Below are 24,194 nucleotides of genomic sequence, written 5' to 3' on the forward strand. Positions count from 1 at the left end.
CTTTCGTCTCAGACTTGGCTTCTTTTTGCGTACCCTGGCTCGAAATTCGTCTCGGATTTGGGCTGCCAAAAGGGTCACACTGGGGTCGAACTTTCGGATTAGTAAGACTCAGCCAGTTAATTATGACATGTAACCGGCTCTCCAGAGTTAATTAGACTTGATAATTATCCATATACGACACCCGTAAAGGTTTCCTATCAGTTTATTAGACTTTTGATGCAAATATTTTCTTGGACGCGAATATTCTCGTACCCCCCGGTGCGCGAGTTCACCTATGGGAGGCGACTACGCCTCAAGGAAAAAGCGGGGCCCAGTTCCGCGATCACGTGGACGGTGTGGACTCCCAGAACTCCCGACTCCTCCGACAACTAACCCAGAACAGCCACGTTTCCCCTCTCTTCAACTGTGTGGGCCCAATTTAACCAGCTTCTCTGTTCGCAACTTGACACGTCACCCCCGAATTAACTCCTTCGCCCGTGTCCCAACTTGACATCAGATCACCTTCGTCCGTACGACCCCGCCGACGTCACCTCCTCGCACCCAAGCCCTTTTTCGCGCGCGATTACGGCGACACCCAATCTTTCCCCCTTCCTTAATCACGATATTTTCTCCCCAGTATTACACAAATAAACTCACGAAATTTTTTTTACTAATTATTAAGTAATTACCATTATAATTAAAGTGCATCCAAAGACGGTAAGTCCCCTACTTAAAAAGGACTCTCGTCGTCGAGGAAAGTAAAAAAAAAAAAAACATATAACTATAAATAGTTCGTAACAAGGGGGGAAATCTCCCTGTTCCTAAATTCCCCTCATTGAATTCACATAGAAAAGAGTGAAGCGACTGAATCGAAATCGATCGATCGATCGTCCGAGCCTCGGAGATCCGTTGAATTCGACTTGATCGTTGGTTAGGTTAGTCGAATCGGAGTTCGGAATCGGATCGCAATCCCTAATTTGGCAGAATTTGGGGGAGAAAAGCCTCATCGATGCAGGATCATAGCGAGTTTCAGAGCAATGCGGTATCGAGTTCATCCAATGCATCGCCGGAGAATCTCGAAGGTAACCCTCTTTTGTTTGATCCGGTGGCATCTGCGTTTCTTTCTATTTTAATCGAATCTTTTTGAAAAGATGCTTCTTTTAGATTGAAAGTTGGTATCTTTTTGTCTGTAGATGCTATCTGGAAGTTGAAACTTGAGGAAAACAATCAGGTGGGTAATCAAAACCCTTACCCTGATCGACCCGGAGCGCCGGATTGCATATATTATTTGAGGACAGGGCTATGTGGTTATGGGGGCAACTGTAGATACAATCATCCAAATTATAATGGACAAGTAAGGAGAACTATGCTAAAACTGCAAATGATGAAATTATGAAAGATTTGATGTTTGAACGTCTCTGTTTCAATGCAGGGAACTCAGGATCGAGGGGAACTGCCGGAAAGAGTAGGGCAACCTGATTGCCAGGTATATGGTTGTTTGCCCAAACTGTTCTTCCCCTCTCTTGTATTAACCTTGAGGAACAAAGTTGCTCTCTTTCAGTTAAGTTGGTCAATCTCGTGTCTGCAAGTATATATTTTGGTTGAAAAAGTATTGATCCTTCCATCAAGTGCTAGTAATATTTATGTATTGACGTAGTTGGAAGTAGATACTCTGTCTGTGTCCTTGTGCGTATGTGCGCAGTGTATGCTAATTTATGTGCTTGTGTGTTGGAGAAAGAGCATCTGCCGTGAGCCACCCATAAATATACTCATCTCGTTGCATGCTACCACTTCATTAGCCCATATTGCTTCTAGGGAGCCACTCAACCCTTATACTGTGTTGGTCGTAGTGTCTTGGAGTTCTCTGATTTTCGGAAAGGAGAAGAGAGCAAACCAAGGAGTCAAGGACGGCCTCAGTTATCTTCTTTTGGGTTGAATATAAGAGTTTCTGTTGCTACTAAATGAGAGGGTTGCTTATGAAATACGATAGCAGTATCCACCAATAGCAAAGTTGTAAGGTTCAACAGACCTCTAAAGATTAAGTGAATTGTCCTACCACACGGTGGTTTGATGGTTTCTCAGTGCTGAAAGACTATAGTGTCAACATGGCGATCTTCACGTCAGATGATTGAGCAGAGGTCTTCCCGTTATTACTGTGGATGTATTCTAACTTATTAACTTTCTCAGTGCTACCTCGTACGTAGGTTGGATGCTCAATAACATGTGCATTCCTACTTGGATTTAACTCTGTTTGTGACAAGTATATGGATTTTAAAACGTGTCCCAGTTGCTGCTATGCTGGCATACATATGCAGTAGGTCACTGTTTTCTTCTTTCCTTTTTTGCATGAGCAGTGTATTTTTTTTATTCAGAGTTTCATATTTTGTTCTGTCTCCAGTTTTTATTCAACAAAAGTGTAGAGTTCTTTGCTTGCTTAACCAATCACATCGATCTCCTTGATTCATTCCATTTGTACTTGGACTAAAATGCTTCCAGAGTGCCCTGGCCTTGCTCTATAATATCTGTGAACTTATTGTTCATGTCACTCTTGCAGTATTTTCTGAAGACAGGGACCTGCAAATTTGGAGCAACATGCAAATATCATCACCCACAAGAGAGGTACGACCTACAACCCGCTCCACTGAACATTCTGGGGCTGCCAATGCGCCAGGTACTACTTTTTCTCCGTTGGTCACTGTACTCTGGACCACTTTTAACTTATTTATTTCAATGTTATAGGTTCTTTTTGCACTATTTTTTTGTTTCTGTTTTACAGGATGAAAAGTCGTGTCCATATTACATGAGAACTGGATCCTGTAAATTTGGATTTGCCTGTAAATTCAATCATCCTCCGCCTGCCACACTAGGCCCTGTATTTTCTGTGGGGCCATCTGCCTACGGTTCAACTGGACCTTATGTGGCACCTCCATCAAGTCTTCCCTTTATTGGAGGACTTTCAGCATGGCCTTCAGCAAGACCTTACTTACCCAGTTCAAGAATGCAAGATCTCCCAGCTTATATGCCAGTTTTCCTTCCATCCTCCCAAGGCACTATACCAGTACAGCAGGGTTGGGCTACTTACATGGTCAGCTACTATTTTTTTATTGCCAAGCTGTCTACTATGAGCATATTGATGACTGATATTGTCAGCGGTTTCATGACTTTTGCATCAGTGGAAATTTCCATAAACATGCATGATGCTGTTTTCCATCCTCAAAAATAATGGCCAATAATAATAATGCTTAGTAGTTTATTTATCCCTGACATAATCGCTAGCACATATGGTTGATGTATTCTGCAGTTCAAATTAGTCTTGGGGGTCCTACGCAATGATCTAATTGTTTCTTCTATTTTCTCGACATATTCATGGAAGTAAAATACGTACAGTGAATTATGCAAGCGAAGTGAGTTTCCATCAAAGAAATAAGAGAAACAAAAATGATTAGGTGACACATTAGTACTTCCTCTTAATATCTGCTTCCGGAGATTTTTGTTGTAGCCTACCGTACTGGTAGCTATGCACTTCGGCAAGCTAATGTTTTGCAAAGGTTAGACTGGATTGGTATAGCTTATCATCATTGGATACAGTTATATTATGCATTTCGTCAAGCAAGTGTTCTGAGAATATTATTCTGGACTATCTATTGTAAAAAGCTTGTATGGTTATTGTTAAGTTGTACGAATCCTCCTAAAAGTTGTTATGTAATTCTGTTAGAATTGTTCCTCGTTTTTTGTGATTATCGTTTTAATCATGAGTTTTGGTTTGTGGGTGTGAAAAATATAGCTGTTTGATTCCATGACGGTATTTCACTTTGAAAATGGTGGCCACACACAAAGTGCTCTGCTTTATGTGCATATTTGGAACTGGTGGAAAATGAATTCCTATGAAAATTATCATACGAAGATAAAATTTGCATCAATGAAGAAACATGGAAACCACCTTTTCTTTACCCAAATTGATAAATACCACCTTTTACTTGTTTGTTTTATAGGAAACCACTTTTAAATGTGGGTATTGTTGCAATTTCACACTTTTTTTTACGATTTACGATTAAAAGACTGCAGTACTCATAATACCCTCATTGCACGTGCAAAGCATGTGAGTCCCTCTTAACTCATCTTTAACTAGGGTCGAGTAGGAATTCGGGAGCTCGGTCGCCGTGAGCAGCTGCATTTAATCAAGTGATCCACAAACGACGAAAGTCCATCTTTTGCCTGCCCCTATCTCGATGAGAGGAAACCAAAGCTATCATTTTCTGTTGAGTAACGGTTAGGGGTGCTAAACCGTATCCGTATCCGAGAAAATATTCGTAACCGTATCCGTTAGGATACGAATATGGTTACTCAAATCTATAACCGGTAGGATATGGCTACGGATATGGTTTTGTAGTGAAATATCCGTATCCGTATCCGAAATATCCGAATACATATTAGTCATACTCTTACGTTAGTTTCGATTCTTAGATTATGGATTTGTGGTTAATTTTGATGATCAAGATGTCTAATCTTAACTTTTCAATTATAATGGACATATTAACAAACTCTCTTGTATCACATGAACTATGTTTTCTCAATATTATCTATTTTTCTCATATTTGTTTTGTATCAGCATGCATATCCGCTTATATATCCGCATGTATATCCGTAACCGTATCCGATTTTAGCGGATTTGGTTATAAATTTTTCTTACCGAGGTATATCCGTATCCGTATCCGAGATGGGTAAGCGGATATGGATATGATAAGCATCATATCTGAGCCGTATCCGGACCGAATGCACCCCTAGTAACGGTTTGAGTAAGTCTTGAGTGAGCCCATATAAAGGTTGACGCAAATAAATGAGTTTTTGTTCGACATCTCTGAGCTATATATCCACGTCTAACTCTGGTCATTGAATCAAATTAAAATTTAATGAATGAATAACTAATTGATTTCTCTTCTTTCAATCATCCTTTTATTCCTCGGTTGATTAATAACAAAACGGATTATTCCGATATAAAAAAACTCCATTCGCTTTTGCTACTATGACCTTCCCAACCTCGATTTTTTATTCCTTCCAGATAAAATTCCTGGAAATAAGAAATTTCATAACACAACAATATTAAATAACTAACAGAAAATATAGTGGGTTCCATTGTTTCTATGGTTACTCCATAAATGGTGGGAGCGGTACAGTGAGGGGAAGAGAGCGGAGAGGGCGGAGTTCGCGAGTTTACTGTGGTAGGATTTTTTGAGGAGTATGTTGCTGGATTTTATGGTGCCATGGAAGAGCTTTTAGGTTTGATTTGGAGGGGTTTTGTTGGTGGATGTAGGCCAGGCCATGGGCGGTGATGACAGTGAGTTGAGATGGAGCAAGGAGGCAGGTGAGGTTGAGGGAAAGTGATGGGGCCAGAGAGGTTGTTGTGGGAGAGGAGGAGGAGGCAGAGGGAGGAGAGAGGGGAGAGATCCGGCAGATGGCTGGAGAGGGAGTTGGATTTGAGGCTGAGGATGCGGAGGGAGGGTATTTTGAATCTTTTTTAATCAGAAAAATCGTAAAAACTTGTGACATTGCAACAGTACCCATATTTAAAGGTGGTTTTCATTAATAAAAAGAAAGAAAGTAAAAGCTGGTATCTATCAATTTGGGTAAAAGTAAATGTTGTTTCCATGTGAAAACCCAACGAAGAAATGTGTATTTGAACTGTATGAAAATTTAAACAGTTTCCTATATGTTGTCTTCTAGCAGATAAATCATATTCTTTTTGATAGTTTCGGAACTTATTTGCTTATCTCCGAGCCCTTCCAATTCATTTATAAATAATAGATATGATTAAGTTTTCAATGTACACCAGGGTCATGCAAGCCAAATTCCATCTACTGAGGTTCTTGGACCTACACAGGTATCCAATACTAATCTTCATGCACAATCTAGTTCAAGCACTGTAATAAATCTCCCAGAGAGGCCAGACCAACCCGAATGCCAACATTACATGAAAACTGGTATCTGCAAATATGGAGAAACCTGCAAGTATCATCACCCAAAAGAAAGGTATTTAGAAAGTTCTATTACTCTTGGACCATCAGGGCTTCCTCTGAGACCAGTAAGTGGAAAATTTTCTTATTCTATCTTCTATAAGACACCAATTCTTCTTTCATTTGTTTAATTTCTGACTGTTTTGTTGTGATTTCAAAGGGTCATGGAATCTGTACATTCTACAGTGTGTATGGAAGCTGCAGATACGGTTCAGCTTGCAAATTTGACCATCCGGTGATGGGATCCTATGACTATGCGATGCCTGCTCACTTTCCTTCCAGCCAGAGTAATTTACCTCTGCAAGTGACATGGGCATCAACACCAGAGGCTCCTTCTTCAAAAACATCCAAGTTAACTGATCAAATCAAGAAATCCAGTGAGAAAAACAATGTTGAAGAGAATGTGGCTTCCGATAACCAGAATGAGCATGTTACTGTTCCACCGTCAACAAATACTGAAGCTTCTTCTGATTCTTCGCAAATTCACTCGAATTGAACATTCATCCCGTTGCATATTTTATCCATTTTGGGTTGTTCCTGAATTGAAATTTGGGTACTGCCTCCTCGTCTCATCCTTATTTTTGTCCGCGGCTAAATTATCTTATGCAAGATCTTTACTGGTTCTTGGTGACAACTCGACTCCTCTCCTAAGCCTTTTTTGTGGTGTGAATGAAGATTCTGGCGAAGGTGCAAGTTCCTGTTAAATTATACACCAGATTTATTCCGTTACTTCAAAAAAGAATTGTGAACTGAGAAGTAGGACGTTCAGTATATTTGCTTTTGTTCAAAATGTTACACATGAGGTTGAGTTTTGTCAAAATAATGAGTTAATTTCTAAAGAATTACAGTTCATAGTCAACCACGTATTGTGTACATTTCTTTTGGATGTTGCTAAGTTCATGTTTGTAGACGTTACTGTTTAGGAGATTTGATGATTGTTCATATACAGACTTGAAAATAGAACATGCTTGCAGAATCCTTGAACATTCAAGAGGAGCTGAAACCGAATTGTATCGCCCTATAACTATAAAAAAATTAATCTTCCCCGCCTAAACTGCAGGGATTTTGCTGACACGAATATCAATATGGCAAAACTATTTTTATCCATATTTGTTATAAATATAAAGGAATTACGTGTTATGTTATGCTTTTGTATTTTCTTACAATGAACACACTTGATTGAAAAATCAACCATAGTAATATTGGTATTTGGATATGGGTAAAAACTGTGCATGCCAACGTCTAGACTTGAACGCAGCATTTATCAAAATATGCCACAACTCACAAGGCTTTAATGTCATAATCTCTATGTCTGCGTTCATCATTTTGAAAATTTTCTCAGGGACCCAAAACATGGGACCAACTGGGAGGGACAGGTGATGTGTCCCCCTCCTATTGCATAATGAGCTGGTCATCGTTAATATGAAAGTTTCAAATAATACTGCAAGCTGAAATTTTTACTGCCTTCAGACCATGACATGTGGCCATTTAAGAACACCAAATTTCTTATGTATCAATCACTTTATAGCGAATATTGAATATATTTCACAAGCAAATTAAACTAGTCCGGGACAAAATAATCCCAACGAGAGCATGCTTGCAAGGGGATCTTACAAAAAGTAAACACCTTGCAATTTATCCACAATTTTCCCAGCACAAAGGGAGAAAACACTCTGTGCTCCACACTTCAACTCGTATTCTGCATATAATGCATAATGTTCAACCTTCACAACTAAAGAGGGTATCCTTTTTTAATTTATTTCGTACCCATAAAAATGCACATTAAAGAGAAACCTAAAATTTTCCGGATAAAGAAAACCAAGTATCTCTCCATAATACGAAAACTATCCCATCTCGGACAAACTGTCAAGAGCACTGTGAACTTGAAAATGAAGTAGACAAATGTTTCAAGCTCGAAACATCGAAAACCTCAATGAACCTCTGATCAGAAACCCTGGCTTTTGCCGCAGCAAAACGCTGATATTCATCAAATACCGAAGAAAGGCACCACCTCTGTAATTTTCTTAAACATCCAACCAAACAGCCTGTTCTATGCTGAAGAATGAAATTTCGTATTCCTGAGTCAGGTCAAATTGTGCAGTTAATAAAAATGAGATAGGCTATAAATGTTTACCTTTCCTCTTTTGCAGTGAATAAGCAATGGATGGTTACCGACATCTGCATCACAAAAAAAATGTTCTTGAATTTGGATACTGTACAAAGAATTCGATTAGTTTAAATAAGTAAAAAAATGTGATTATTGTACCAAGGACAACTTTAAGAGCCTCACGGATTGTATCTTCTGGAATGTTCACAAAAGGTTCCTGCAAGGATGTCGGTTTTCAGTGTTCAAAGTAGAAGTGGTTGAAGTAAAATTACACAATGTATACTGCGTTAATGGCACAGCATGAACCAGTTGTAGTTTCAACTATTAGTGTATGTAGAACTAATATTATGCCAATAATAACGGGCACATGCACACCACATTGATTAAGTGAGGATGATGTCTTCGATATTGATTACACGCCAATTTAACATGAGCCAGTTTGCACTTTTGTGCTAGTTAACTCTCTTGATATCAAAGGAGATTGTCCTGGGTGAAGGACAATGGATTTTCCATGTGAATTGGAGTATCTTCGACTCTACACAACCAAGATGAGCAATTAAAGCCTACATCATAAGCATTGGAATCCTCAAGACTAATTAAGATGGAAACTGCCAGCCAATCTTGAGTATAGAGCAAATGCCAACTTGAACTTTGGTCAAACGATATGATGCGATCATAAGAGACTCACTCTATGAAGATTGTGATATGATCTTCGATGAAGCCACTCAATTGCATGACGATGTGTGTCATCACATTGTACAAAGGGCAAGATACATATGCCAATTTTTGTCAATTTTAATAATGTTCTGCATGTTATATCCCGCATCGTATGGTCTTCTACCATTATAATCATAACACTTGCTTCCCTTGTCTGCTTTGATATCTTAATGATATGCTTTCTACAACAATGACTCTTTAAAACAGAAGTTTTATATTGTAAATAAACTTTTATGAGAAACGTATGTATTTTTATTTTCTGTTCTTAAATAATAAGTTTATACGAAAATGCAATGCTAGCAACAGTGTAGTAAACGAAGTATATAAGAACTTGCCAAATGCCAATGAAAAACCAATCAAACAACATGCTAAAGATACTAAATATAACTGAGAAGCATATTTATCGGTAGCTAGTAGCAAAAGATCAATAAGGGCCCCTAACGAACCATCGATTAGAAAGCATTTGCCTTTGTTTTTTTGTCACATAAGATTCAATGAAGCTAAAGTTTATGTCTGGCTTCAAATGATTCTTCATTAGTCTTGATCTTAAGGGAAAAAAAACACACAGAATTCAACTCCATACCAATGAAAATAAACCAAAATTCAACAAAAAATTGTAAAAATAAGAATTACCTTACACCCATCAATCCCAAACTGGAACAATCTAATCCCATTAGCCCTCAAGAGCTCCGAATTCGCCTCCGGGTACGGCTCCGGGCAAAGGCATCTTCACCAAAACCAATCAAAATCTCAACTTTAACCCCAAAAAGAACAAAAAAATTCCGACCAAAAAGCAATAAAAAACTCACAAAATTGAGCGAAGCCTCAAGCTCTGCAAGAAGCTGAAGTTAGCAGTATCAGGAAACCCCGACCGAAATATCCCGTTATCAACCATTGCGAAGTTCAATGGAGGCATAAGCAGCTCCTCCCCGTCTCTAGCAGCGGTAACCTCACCGCCCAAAGAGGAGTAGCAAGCTCTGTCAACGATCACGTCGTCGTCGTCGTCGTCGTCAAATTCATGCATTTTCTCAGTACCCGTGTAGACTGTCATCGAATAATTCGTATTATTCAGTCTTTTTTGCTTCAAGTTTTGTGAGAAATTGAAGGTAAACTCTGAATCTAGAGATGGGCACCGGGGAGAATAACGCATAGACATTCTGCGAATATTCGGTCTGCTTGTTTTGGAGCCTATTTATGGAGATGACGAGTGGAGGAGAGAGAGAAACTGATGGGTCTTTGTGGAAATAAGTTTTTGGGGTTTTTTTAGATGTTAGCCCCTTAACGCATAAGTAATTTGATGTTAGCCCCTTAGATCTTCTTATTTTGTATTAGACCTCAAACGGCCATAATATGTTGATATGAGCCCCCACACTGTTAGGTACATTTTTTGATATTAGTAGCACCTCAAATAGCCATGATGTGTTGATATGAACCCCTCATATTAACACTTCATAACAACTTGAGGGGCTAATATCGAAATATGGGGAGTTTAGTGGTTCATATGAAATTAAGTTCAATTTAAGGGGCTAATGTCTGGGAAAAAACCCTTTTTTTTTTTTTTTTTGTCTACATGCCCTTACAGATATCTTATTTGGTAATTTGATCTGGATATTAGATTTGACAAAGGATATTAGGTTTGTTAATTTGCCAAACTTATCCTAGATATTAGATTTGTCGGTTTGCCCCTAGATTTTTTGATTTCTCATTTTAATAAAGTTAAAATCTAAACCAAAAATATCTTCCAAAAAAGGGAAGTGCTTTCGCCTGTACATATATCTTCAAATCTATTGTGTTTGCTAGTCTGTCTATATTAATTTGATGATAATAATAGATGAGAGATGAAAGTTTGGTGTGAGTAATTTCACTCGACTCATGTGGATGACTCTAGAGTATGACGAAATTTTAACACCAACGTTTTTCGCTGACGTGGCCTTCGTATTTGACGTTGGGTAGGATCGGGGCTGTGATAACAGTAATTGTTAGCCTTTATAACAAAAACTACAGACTATTACCACGTTACGGAGTTATAATAATGAAAATTTACTCACTAATCAATGTTATTTATAATAACCCCACTCCTGATCCTAATCCTAACCCTAATTCTAATATGAACTCCAAATCATTAATTTAAAAATCACTAGTATAATTACACCATTTCCTGAGAAGACGGCGGTGATGTGGGGAGAATACAAGGGCAAATTAATAAATATGAAGATTGAGCAGTGAACCCACAAATCACTCCACAAATCGAACTGTTTTGTGGGGGTGCATACGAAAAGCGCCAAAAAAAAAAAGAAAAAACCCTCTTTGATTGGGTGACAAAACACTTTTGATTAGGATAATCTAAAGAGCTTTGCTACAGGGACCCAAAATATGGGACCAATAGAGGGGACAAGTGATGTGCCTCCCTCCTATTGGATAATGAGTTGGTCATCATTAATGATGGCCAACTCATTATCCAATAGGTGGGAGACACCTCACTTGTCCCCTCTATTGGTCCCATATTTTGGGTCCTTAAGGAATTTTTCTAATCTAAAAGTATGGATTCGAGAAGCGAGTCATATTCCGTGGATTTGAAAAACCAATAACTTGATAGTTTCCAAGGTGAGGTAATGAACAACGAATTAGCTTCGCTAACGGAACCCCACTAAATGATGACCAGCTCATTATGCAATAGGAGGGAAACACATTATATGTCGGTCACATATTTTGGGTACTTAAGGAATTTTTCACAACGAATTTTAGGAGTTGGAACTTAGAATTTGGGCTTTCTAGAAACAATGCATAGTATGTGGTTGAATTTGAATGCTTTAAACTAAGAACAATCCAACTAGACAAGCATAGAATTTTTTTTAGAATTTGGATCCACCCCACTACAAAAAAAAAATAGTGGTGTGACCACTACTTTTAATCTCAATCGTTGATTACTTAGTAGACGGTTATGATATAATCTAAATCTAACACTCTCACCATAGCCCAGTGTATTGCACTCATTCCTAATTTGCACTCAAAGAAAAAACCATAATTATCAACTATATAATTAATGATTGTGATTATGTATAATAAGACATTGTTTTCAAAAAAAAAAAGCAATTTCTTCTCATTTACTTCAATTGATTGGTGACTGATTGATAGCATTAAGGACTCCATAAGTTATGGATAAAAATTTATTGCACCCCCGTACTAAACAAAGACTTTCATCTCTATTATGAACCGTGAGTTCGCTAAAAACGTAGATATTGTCCACATTTACCTAATAACAAGGAAAGGATCATAACGTATAGATTTGTATATTGTCATTTGTCAAAGGATAACATCTGCTACAGTCCTATGCACGTGAGCAAGAAATAATTGATTTGGTGACAGCATCTCATCTCCAAGCTCTACACCCTACCAGATTGCTTGCCGAGGTAAGCTAGAAGGCCCACAACTAATAAGAGGGTCCACAACTAACAGCTCTTCGAGCATCACAAAATGGGCCTAGGCCTTCATGGCTTTCAACCCCACCTTCTAGAGCTTTAAAGCCACAAATAAGCCTCCAAGATCAGAACAATCTCTTGAAGGGTAATATTGTACTTAAATGCCCTAAAGCTCAATTAATCTTGCACTCAGGTGATTCTTATTTTAAATCCGAGAAAAAAATTGAGGGTGTTTATATGTAACATTGGGTAAACAAGAGAACAGTAACGTGCAACGTTATTGCGAAAGCAAGAGGATACCAACACGTAACATTTTAAAACATTAGAGCATTCAAATACAATTTAGCCTCGGAGGAACGAAGACAATATATTGAAAATGACTCAAGGAGAAAGTGGAACACGATACATATATCGACACAAATTTTAAAATTTACTTTTAATAAAGGACGAAACAATATGTATCCGCTAAAGTTTTAAAAGTTAGATGGTTATTGACTTCCAACATATGTATTAGTTTCATACAATTCGCCAAACAGATCGAGCCTTCTTTTCTACGACATGAGTCTTTCATAGAGCACCCTATATCGCCCTAAAACCTTACAAGGAACTCCTCTAACCAACGTTTGCACCCATCAGTTTGTGGAAGCGAGATAATCTGCAATACGACTGAGGACTACTTACCTTACTTAAAACTTTTAATAAATTATCTGTAATGAATACGAATCACGGAAGCAGCTGCATTTTTCTTACCTTTTCCGTGGCTAAAAGGCCAACTCTTTCAGAGTTAGAAGGGCCATGTACTTTTGCTTAGCTCGAGTAATCAAATTATTTAAGAAGTCACATCGTTAGACTTAAAAGACTCACGATGCCATTAAAAACAAGAGGTCGATGGAAAACCACATACAAAAGCTACAGTCTTGGATAAGTCTCGTATCCTTTTAGTGGGCTCTCGGATGCTTTTAGTTTGTATTAAGTATTGGAGACATCACAATTAATAGCTTAAATTTAACTTCAAATTTGGTCGATTGCATTAAATGTGCATCTAAGAGATATCAACCCTTGGATCATCTCCACCGGATACTTTCGATACTTGATCACAATGATGTTCAATTGTGAATTAAGGAGAATTGCAAAACAAAAGCATATACTTTCATGATAGGAAACATATCACTATCATATGAAACTAAAGGAGCGTAAGCAAACAACTATAAATTATCAAAGAAGATCACAAAGTATCCACATCACTTTGCTTACTTTGTGTAATTAAACAGTCTGATATTGTTTCCCAAGGTAAAGAGCATAATGTTTGGCTACTACTAGGTTTTTGAATCGCTATAAGTTACTAATTACTTATTTTCAAAACTTTTTATATGTAAGAAAGTCGTTTGGTAAACCCCTTTTAAGATAAGGAAGTTATTTGGTAAACCCTTTAACTTAAAAGGTTATATAAGTAGTTATGTGTTTGGTAAACTAAAAACTTCAGGTTGTGTTAAAATGTCAGATTATTAAAAAGGTCATATTATTGTAATTTCATATTGTGACAAATTAATTCATTTTATATTGACCAGATAATTAATAATATTAAATATATTAATTATTTAAAAAAATAATTATTTTAAATTTAATTATTTTAAATTAATTATGATCATTAATTAATAATATTGGCATTAATTAATTAATTTCATTGTAATGAAATATTATTATTAATAAAATTAATTAATTAATTAAAAATTAGTTATCTCATAACAATAAAATTATTTAACTAAAATATTTTTATATGTTACATTATTTGTGATTATTAATTACTAATATTGAAATTTATCAAAAAAGTTTCAATCAGTAAAACATTACTATTAATAAAATAATTAATTAATTGTAATAAAAAATATACTTGATTAAAATATTTTTATATAACACATTACTTGTGATTATTAATTACTAATATTATGATTAATTAATTAATTTAAAATTAAGAACTATTATTATTAATAAGAAATAATTAAGTAATACATAAAAAAAGTTACCTCACAGTGAGGAACATACTTTATTAAAACATTTTTATATATTACGCTATTTATGATTATTAATAAGTAATATTGAGATCAACTAATTTCATATTAATTAAATAGTAATTATTAATAATTAATTAACTAATTAATTATTAATAAATAATTATAATTTGTTTACTAACTAGTAATAAATAATTGTTAATAAATTATTAAAAAATTAAATAATAAATTAATTATTAGTAATTAATTAATTATAACTAATTAATAATATAACTTTATAAGAAAATATTTAACTACGTCAAGGAACATGAGGGTATTTTCGTCTTTTGGCCAGAATAGGAAAAGTTCCTTATAAATAGAGAAAAATAAGTTGAAAAATCCCAATTAATTTTTCCCTACTTACAAGTAGCAAATAAGTAAAATAAATAATCCTTACCAAACACCATATTGTCACGTTATAAGTAAAAAGCTACTTATAAGGAGAAATAGAGAAGTTACTAAACACGCTCAAAATATGAAGACCCGTAATTGAGTTGTTACATTGCCTATGCATTTATATCATACTAGATTTTATGCATGTGCAATGCACATGTATTTTTAGTTTATTCCATACAGAAATTTGTTCATCGGTTCCACTTTGATAGTTTTTGCTCAATATGTCTGTCTCTAAACTCTAGCATTAAGATTATTTATCATCTTTAATATTTGTTTGAATGGGCTACACCCAATTTAAATTTTCATGTTGATAATTGAAGTGACACAAAACAAACGTAATCCAAAGTTGTTTGTTGGAAAAATTGTAAAGAAGAGAGTAAAGAAAATTTGACTTTGATTCCTTTGATCTCGATTACAACTTGATTACAAAAGAGAGGAAAACGAATTTGGTTTTCCCCTTTGTTTAAAACTGGGTTCTTCACGGTGGCGATGGAGTGCTTCCTTCAATTGCTCGCGTTGAATTTGCTCTCCGTTGACGATCCGACTGTCTCTCTCTCGTAGGAACAATGAACTTCTGTGGAAAGTTTGATGTTTAACTCTGAATGAGTTTTTAAGAACTCTGAACGAGTTTGAACTCTGTGAGTAGAGTTGTTGGAACCGAAAATTCGGTTAATGATCAAGCTGTCATTCTGTTGCTGACGAATCCCCTCAGATTTGATCTTCTGAGATTGATTCAAAAATCCTATCTTTAAGGATTTCGCTGCTGCTATATCTCCAAACCCGAGTCTTTTGATCCTTGCTAAATCTTCTGTTTTTTAAAGAGCCAGCTGCCAGTCTTTTGATAATTAGAAAATCTCCAACCTGTGCGGTTTAGATTCTCCGAAATCCAACCTGTGTGGTTCAGATGCCAAAAAATCCAACCCTTAACTCAGTTGAGTTTGTTCGCTTTTATAGGGGGATAAGAGGTTGTAACTGCTCTCTAAATCCGCTCCTAAGTGGGCGAAAATCCCTCAGAACGTGGGATAACGGTTTTGAAGCCGTTCGGCTTGTGTTTGAACAAGTCAAAACGGCCAATCTGGCGTTCAGAACTCAACTTCGCCTCTTAGAATTGAGACGCGAAGTTGGGTGTTGGCTGAACATTGATGAACGCGAGGGTCGCTCGCGTTTTGGTTTGTTGTAGCTTAGAAACGCGGGGGTCGGTGTTGGCTGGACCCCTACGAACGCGAGGGTCGCTCACGTTTCGCCTGTTGTAACGCGGGTCCGACTCCAGCGTTTTGATGTTGTAACGCGGGGTTCGACCCTGGCGTTTTGATGTTGTAACGCGGGTTCGACCTTGGCGTTTTGATGTTGAAACACGGGGAGGACCTCCGCGTTTTGCCTTGCAGAGATTATCACCAAGTAATCTCTTTTTGTCATAGCGTTGCAAAGATCATTGTCTTGTAATCTTCGTCTTGGCTCCTTGAGAATATGAGAGTCGTCAGATTGTAACTCCCGATGTTGATTGTGAAGGCTGTTGAATTAGAGTCGTCAGATTGTAACTCCCGATGTTGATTGTGAAGGCTGTTGAAGTAGAGCTCTCATCGGTTGTCGTGAAGGTCGTCAGATTGTAACCTTCAGCGATCTACGTGAAAGTCTTCAGATTACAGCCTTATGGAAGTCGTCAGATTGTAACTTCCATCATCGGTGGTTGATGGGGGATAAGCTATCTATTGTGATTTTTAGACAACCTACAAAAACCAATTTAAAATTTAATGTTATTTGGACCAACATGAAACCAAGTTTGACTAGAGAAAGTATAATGTTGCAAAAACGAAAAATACTTGAAAAATAGTGTTATAAAAGGGAGACCAAGTAAAGCTAATAGACCAAGAGATTGATTAAAGGTGAGCTAAAATGACACCAAAAAGAATAGAGTTTCTTCCTGATCATTGATAGATTTCATCAAAAATCATAAACTAAATATTAATACTAACTCCAGTACACTTTTATATGATAAAAACATCCACATAAGCATATAAAATTACTTTAAAAAGTTATTAAAATCCCTTCCAAAGATTGTTATTTCTACTAAAAAATTAAAACTATTCTATGAAATATTTAGAAAACATTTCTTTCTGTTTCATTTTCTTTATTGAGCCAAGATCAATCATTCCTTTATCTTTTTCCTAGGAATTCTAGAATAGTGTCTTCATCATCTATATCGATTGTGACATTAGACTGGAACTGAATTTCTTATGATGTTATCTCTCCCTAAACTCATTCATCTTTTGTCTTCTTGTCTAACTTCACAAGTACGTTGAATGTAATTCTAATATTCAACACAAACTTTTACAAATACAAACTTTGATTATTTTTCTGTTTCAATGAGAGCAAAATGTTAATTTCATATATATGATTTTCTTGTGTTTTTAATTTAATACTTAAATAAAGATACGAGTCACCTCTTTTTCTCTGCAATAACATTAATCTGTCTCAAATAAGAGGTTTTGCTATGTCAAATAATGTTACATTTGTTGTGTCCGTGTTATTTTCCATAAGGATCTGAATTAAATACTCACATTTTTCATTATCGATTTGCCTTATATTATAATGTTAAAGATTTTGACATCTTTATTTCATGAAGAATGGATATTACTTAACATTAGTACTAAGTCATCGGCATTCTATGACATTTATCATTTAGATTCTCACTATTAATATCATTACCTGCCTTCTTGTTACAACCTTTGCAAACGTAATATCATGACTCAACACTATTAGAAATGGTAGTTATATTTGTCTTAAAGGGCAATAGTATGTCTGCATATTGGTAAACTGTAGTTAGATTTAATTGTGTGAATTTTACGATAGGTCTTGTAAGATCATACCTCTTTTGAATGTTGTGATTGTTGTGCGCAGCGGAAATTTCGGCAGAGTTTCTGGTGCACAATAAGAGAGAAAGATCAAAATAAGAATTCCCGTCTCACCAAGGAGACAAGAATCTGAAGCGGATATCTCAACCAAGTGAGATATCGGCTCTTCCTCTCATCAGTTCTAGGACTGACCTGTCGAGGGATCCTAAAAACTATTACAATGGCCACAAACTCAAACAATCAATTTTACGTGGTTCGGCAAACTGCCTACGTCCACGGGGCAAGGAGGGGGGAGATCTACTATTAGAGAGGAGAGAATACAACTAGGGTTTACAATCACTCAATCTAAACCCTCAAACAATCTCTCTCACACACAAATATCTCTCTAAAAAGGGGATGCACAAAACGCTAAAAGAAAATACACAAAATCTCCTCAACTGCAGCCGCAAAACAAAGCTTCTGATATTTTTCTTCTCAAAAAACTTGCGCTGCCTTTTCACCTAGCCGCCAAAAAGAGTTTTCTCTCTCCCCTCTGCCTTCGCTCTCATGCACGAAGCCCCAAAGACTGCTATTTATAGCAGAGAATCCAGGCTGGCCCCCGCGTCAATCACGAGACACTTCTCACCTTCGTACGCGGAAAGAAAGCGTGCAATCGTTTCATGCGGAATTGATTTTGGCCCCTACGTGTTATCGTTTCACGCGGAATTGATTTTGGCCCCCACGTGCTATCGTTTCACGCGTCCACATATTTTAGAAGGATTAAGAAAGTGGAGAAATTTACTTTTTTGACCCTCCTAAAGAAATTTCCCTTTTTGTGTCCAGTACACCGTGAAACAATTCACGACAACAGACTCAATCCATAACAAGTCGAGAACTCAAATGAGAATGCAAACACTCTCCAAATGTCAGTATCAACTCACCAAATCGATCTCACCCCCATCAAATAATCCAACCCGGCTGCATCATAAAGACTGCCTACGTATCCTCTTGCCCAAGGAATCAAGCCGAACGTAGTTCACCCAAATGGCCGCGAACGACCTCAATTCACTAGAAGAGTTCGTAACCCTTCTCCAATATCATCAACTCTGCTGCTGATAGTACCTCCAATGGCCTCAAACACCTCCACCTGAGGTGAACCACTGGCCATATCCAAACTGCATCTATCAGCTGCACTCGAATCAAAACCCAACTCATCATCTGCACCCAAATCCAAATGATCCCTAAGCTGTGTCACCTCAGCTGGAATCCCAATCAATGCAGAATGACCTGGAGTATGTGGGAAAATCCCTACCCAATGTGGAGTAACATCAGTCTCCACCCGCTGCGATACCTCTAAGGTCTGTCCAAAACTCTTCACCCGCTGAGAGTCAATCGGCTCCCTCATCGAAGCCTCATACAAAGTGACACTACCAGACCTATCTTCCAATGGAGTTTTACCTCCAATCACAGCAGTTGACAACTCTTTAATAGGATGACCCAAATATGTCGAAGCCTCTGTCCAGAAACTCTTCTGCAGACCATTGCTTGACAACAAACACCGATCCTCCTCCAGCAAGGTACGGTTCTTCAAATTTGTCACCTTATCTAGTTGCCCCAAGATTTCCTTTCCAACGAAGTGTCTCGAAATGCCGTGAGCTCGGCTCCAATACAGAAACATGTCCATCTTGTACCTCCCACCAGAATGGAGTACCTTCACCTTTCTGTCTATTACACACTTCTTCAATTTGTTAGAGACTACTAGGACTTTCTCCAATGGGGATTTGATTGCAACCCAAACACGCCTAGAACAGCCACCAACAAAGGAAACCAAACGCCTATTACCTCCCAATGATGCCGCCTTGGAAGGCCCCCAAACATCCACGTGAACTCCTCTAGAACGACCCTTAACTCGGTGAATAGAGGTGTCAAACTTCACCTCGGTCTTCTTGCTCACATCAACATGTTCACTGGACTTTAAATTGCAGGTCTTTACACCCTCTTTCAATCTATGCGAGGAATCAATACTGGAATGGCCAAGCCCCAAATGTCGCAGTCTAGTCGACTATACCTCCAGTCAAGTAATACAGGTTATTTCTCCTGACGCCCTTCATCAAAATACGAGAGTCTCTCGCAATCTCGAGAACCATGTCCTCAACACGAACCTTCAGACCCTCTCCAACCAAAGCTCCAATCGAGATCAAGTTCTTCCTCAAAGAAGGAACATATCTCACATCGTTTAACTCTCTAACAGTCCCGTCAAACATCTTTATGCGAATTCTTCCTATCCCAAGGATCTGGCATGCACGGTTATCAGCCATGTACACCACACCACTATCCACCAGCTTCTCAAAACTGGAGAACCATTCCCTTCTAGGGCACACATGATAGGTCGCACCACTATCCAACATCCATTCAGATTCCTCCGAATAGCTATCTGTAGGACTAATAGAAAGCGAATAAATAAAAGAGTCAGAATTATTACCATCCGATACGATGTTTGCTTCTGATGATGGTTGCTTCCCTTTTCCCTTCTGCTTATTCTTCATCCATTCGTCGAGCTTTGGGCAGTCTTTCTTCCAATGACCAGTCTCCTTGCACCAAGCACACTGATCTTTTCCTACTCTAGACTGTGACTTCCAATTCTTTCGGTTTGGACCCTTCCCTCTTGCGACCAACGCCTCCGCTACCGGCTCAACCGAAGCCTCCTTATCCTTCTTTCGAAGCTGATAATTCACAAGTGCAGCGGTGACCTCACTATACGAAAGTGATGCCTTCCCATTAATCAGAGTAAGAACGAAGGTCTCATATTCCTCGTCGGGCAAGGAACTCAACAACAGCAACGCCTTGTCCTCATCTTCAATCTTGACATCCACATTCGCCAAATCCGCAAGAAGCTTTGTGTAGTGGTTCATGTGATCTCTAATGGAGGTTCCCTTCTTCAACTGGAAACGATAAAGTCTCCTCTTCAAATGCAAGCGATTTTCCACACTCTTGGTCAAATACTTGCTTTCGAGAATCTCCCAAATCTTCTTCGCAGAAGTCTCATTCATCACATCATATTTTAGATCTTGAGTCAAACAAGACCTAATCACACCACACGCCGTTCGATTCATCTTCTTCCAAACCTTCTCTTCAATCTCATCTGGCTTGCCATCTAACTCCAATGTATCCTCCAAATTCTGCGCGTTCAGCGCATCCAAAACCTCGCATCTCCATAATCCAAAGTTGTTTGTGCCATTAAATTTCTCCACATCTATCTTCATAGAGTGGATATTCAAACTCTGAATAGTCTTCACGCCAGAAGAACCACCCTCGACTCCCGAAGCACCTTCTTTCCCCGACATCTTACGCACCAACGAACAAAGAATAGATCCAAAACTGAAAGATAGAGTCTTTACCAAAAGATCCCACCTTTATCACCAACGAAGTCCTAAACGGGCCTCCAAATTGATCTACTCCTCCAACCAAACCCTAGATCTGGAATCTGGGCTCTGATACCACTTGTTGTGCGCAGCGGAAATTTCGGCAGAGTTTCTGGTGCACAATAAGAGAGAAAGATCAAAATAAGAATTCTCGTCTCACCAAGGAGACAAGAATCTGAAGCGGATATCTCAACCAAGTGAGATATCGGCTCTTCCTCTCATCAGTTCTAGGACTGACCTGTCGAGGGATCCTAAAAACTATTACAATGGCCACAAACTCAAACAATCAATTTTACGTGGTTCGGCAAACTGCCTACGTCCACGGGGCAAGGAGGGGGGAGATCTACTATTAGAGAGGAGAGAATACAACTAGGGTTTACAATCACTCAATCTAAACCCTCAAACAATCTCTCTCACACACAAATATCTCTCTAAAAAGGGGATGCACAAAACCCTAAAAGAAAATACACAAAATCTCATCAACTGCAGCCGCAAAACAAAGCTTCTGATATTTTTCTTCTCAAAAAACTTGCGCTGCCTTTTCACCTAGCCGCCAAAAAGAGTTTTCTCTCTCCCCTCTGCCTTCGCTCTCATGCACGAAGCCCCAAAGACTGCTATTTATAGCAGAGAATCCAGGCTGGCCCCCGCGTCAATCACGAGACACTTCTCACCTTCGTACGCGGAAAGAAAGCGTGCAATCGTTTCATGCGGAATTGATTTTGGCCCCTACGTGTTATCGTTTCACGCGGAATTGATTTTGGCCCCCACGTGCTATCGTTTCACGCGTCCACAGTGATGGTTGCATATATCCATAATTTAAACTTCTATTGTATTCATAAAGAGCCTTGATGGACATGATTTTGACTTAACAGCATGTTTGAAGGAGCCATGCATATTATCTTTAAAATGTAATGTTTTTTCATTTATTACGTTATATGGATGTTTGCTTAGTTTACTTATCATATAATGTATCACATGTATACCTCCCCTACAAATTTGAGACAGGTATAAAGTAAATTTTTTGAGGCCTTTAATAAGAATCTTTATAATGAAATATTTTATGTTCAAAAGTCAAATTTATTTATTTATTTATTTATTTTGCTTACGTTATTATAAATAATGTATCACATGTATACCTCTTGTCCATTATAGTGATTTTCCTCTTCTTATGTGGATTGTTATATCTTGTAAGTCGAATATATTTGATCAATGGTTTCATGTTAGTTTCTATTGCAAGATTATTTACATATAACTTTATAATAAGTTTATAATTCCTTTAGTATTTAAAGAATAATGTACAAAAACTTATAAATACTTTCTAATTTTTCTTATATCTTTTATGGAGAATACTTTTTTGATTGAGACAAATTTGTTCAACATGTTCTTCAAGGGGAACTTAGTCAGTGTTTCTTAGATAGATATGTATTTTATCAGTGTCGATTCAAATGATTCATGAGTGTTTCTAAATTTTGGGTTTATTTCCTTCACTTCTCCATTTGAAATGAAAACGTTGAATTGAATCGTACCAGTCTATACTGTTGATTCTTTTGAATAATATCTCTATACTTTCAAATAGTTTCTCCATACATAACTCTTTATTTTTTCGCCTGTAAATATTATTAACATCAAATATTAATATTTGTAAAATATAATCAATTAATGTTAAGCTATTATATGATAGTCTTTTATCAGTTTGATTTGATTTAACCTTCTATCAATTAATGTTACTTATGTATTTTTGCTGCTACAACTTAGTAGTAAAATTATATACAATTACTTAATTTATAAAGTGACCTTAGTTTTTAATCAATATATTTTTTAGATTATTATGCCTTAACTGGATGTTTTTAATCTATTGTTATTGCTATTTTTTTAACCAGCATCAACTTAGACTACTTTTAGTTTTAAATGATAAAAAGTGATAGTAAACCTTAAATTAAAAATTAAAAATTAATTTACATATCTTAATGAAAGAATATCAAGCAAGTACTCTTTTCTTGGACAAGTTTTAAAATTCCAGCTGTTTTTTTTGTGATTTTAAACTTTTGAAGGTGTGTTTCACAAATTTGAAACTTTAGGGGTTTGTTGTTAAATTTAAAATTTTAAGTTATGTGCTTGTAATTTTCATATTTCATGTGTTGGTGTGGTAAGTTTTTAAATGTCAGGATATTTCTTACAACCTTAAAATTTTAATATATTTTTTTGTAATTATTGAAACTTAGGGTTCCTTTTATAGATTTCAAAATTTCAGCGATCTACTAATAATTTCTAGATTTTGTGTGTACTAATTATAATCTGGAATTTCATGGTTCTTTGTAATCTTTAACTTTTGATGGGGTTTTTTTATAACAATATTTATAACTGAGATTATTTCTTACAAAATTAAATTTTCATGTACTTAATGGTAATCCTTTGAATTCATATATGTTGTTCTCAAGGTTTAAATTTTTAGGGTTTTTTTATAATTTAAACTTTTAAGGTGTTTTTATAATTTTTAAAACATTAAGGGTGTCAATTGTAAATCTTAAATTCTTATAAGTTACTATTAATTTCTAGATTTCATGTTTCTTATCTTAAGTTGCGAAAAGTCAAAGTGTCTTGTTTAAATTTAAACGGGTTACTGTTAATTTTCAGATTTCATGTAAATTTAAACAGGTTACTGTTAATTTTCAGATTTCATGTTTCTTATCTTAAGTTGCGAAAAGTAAAGCGTCTTGTGTAAAATTAAACTTTTGACTTTTGAGAATACTCTGTGCAATTTTTGAAACTTTTAGGGTTTTTTTATTCTACTTCATGTATCATAGTATATTAGCTACATACGATTTCTTTTCCTTAACAAACTAATATTGTGGAGTAGTTTCTTGTATTTTATTAGTCTTATTTTTTTTAAAATTTGTTGAGCTATAAGCAATTCACGTAGTAGTATAGGATATAATTAGGATTAGGATAAATTAAGATTTAAATAAAATATTTAAAATGATAAAAGATATTATGATTATGGAAAGTTTTTCTTAAACTCGTACTTTTAAATAGACTAGTTGGATTGCACGTGCAATGCACGTGGTACAATTTTTAATATTTATTTAAAGTATAATTTTATTTAGTGAAAGATTTAGTATAAATTTATTGTAGCAAACAATATAGGCAACATATGAACAAAAGCTAAAAATTCACAACATTTCAACAATAAAATTATATTTAGGGATTAGTTAGACGCTAGTACAGTGGTTGTATCTACAAGGTGATTGATCAATCAAAGACTAT

At 36.6% G+C, this 24,194-nt stretch overlaps 2 protein-coding genes across 2 annotated transcripts; one reads left to right on the top strand and one right to left on the bottom strand.

Moving 5' to 3' along the window:
* LOC109846010 (zinc finger CCCH domain-containing protein 3-like) lies at nucleotides 762–6,852 on the top strand. The gene is made up of 7 exons (XM_020415234.1): nucleotides 762–1,061; nucleotides 1,173–1,333; nucleotides 1,412–1,465; nucleotides 2,534–2,650; nucleotides 2,756–3,064; nucleotides 5,810–6,058; nucleotides 6,151–6,852. The coding sequence occupies exons 1-7, from the start codon at nucleotides 989–991 to the stop codon at nucleotides 6,484–6,486; spliced, it is 1,299 nt and encodes a 432-aa protein (XP_020270823.1). The 5' UTR covers nucleotides 762–988; the 3' UTR covers nucleotides 6,487–6,852.
* On the bottom strand, nucleotides 7,512–10,006 carry LOC109846017 (probable tyrosine-protein phosphatase At1g05000). Its single transcript, XM_020415241.1, has 5 exons — nucleotides 9,624–10,006; nucleotides 9,448–9,541; nucleotides 8,257–8,314; nucleotides 8,125–8,168; nucleotides 7,512–8,045 (listed from the first exon to the last, which is right to left on the bottom strand). The coding sequence occupies exons 1-5, from the start codon at nucleotides 9,968–9,970 to the stop codon at nucleotides 7,857–7,859; spliced, it is 732 nt and encodes a 243-aa protein (XP_020270830.1). The 5' UTR covers nucleotides 9,971–10,006; the 3' UTR covers nucleotides 7,512–7,856.

The sequence above is a fragment of the Asparagus officinalis genome, chromosome 1, assembly GCF_001876935.1.
Source record: "Asparagus officinalis chromosome 1, Aspof.V1, whole genome shotgun sequence".
NCBI classification, from domain to species: Eukaryota; Viridiplantae; Streptophyta; class Magnoliopsida; order Asparagales; family Asparagaceae; genus Asparagus; species Asparagus officinalis.

Bases quoted from the DNA above. Each gene is read 5' to 3' on its own strand.
- LOC109846010 (XM_020415234.1), top strand. From the start codon at position 989: ATGCAGGATCATAGCGAGTTTCAGAGCAATGCGGTATCGAGTTCATCC. The intron at 1,334-1,411 runs GTAAGGAGAACT...GTTTCAATGCAG, and splicing joins ATCCAAATTATAATGGACAA to GGAACTCAGGATCGAGGGGA. The intron at 1,466-2,533 runs GTATATGGTTGT...TCACTCTTGCAG, and splicing joins TAGGGCAACCTGATTGCCAG to TATTTTCTGAAGACAGGGAC.
- LOC109846017 (XM_020415241.1), bottom strand. From the start codon at position 9,970: ATGTCTATGCGTTATTCTCCCCGGTGCCCATCTCTAGATTCAGAGTTT. The intron at 8,169-8,256 runs GTACAATAATCA...TTTGTGATGCAG, and splicing joins GGCTCTTAAAGTTGTCCTTG to ATGTCGGTAACCATCCATTG. The intron at 8,046-8,124 runs GTAAACATTTAT...TTCATTCTTCAG, and splicing joins TTCACTGCAAAAGAGGAAAG to CATAGAACAGGCTGTTTGGT.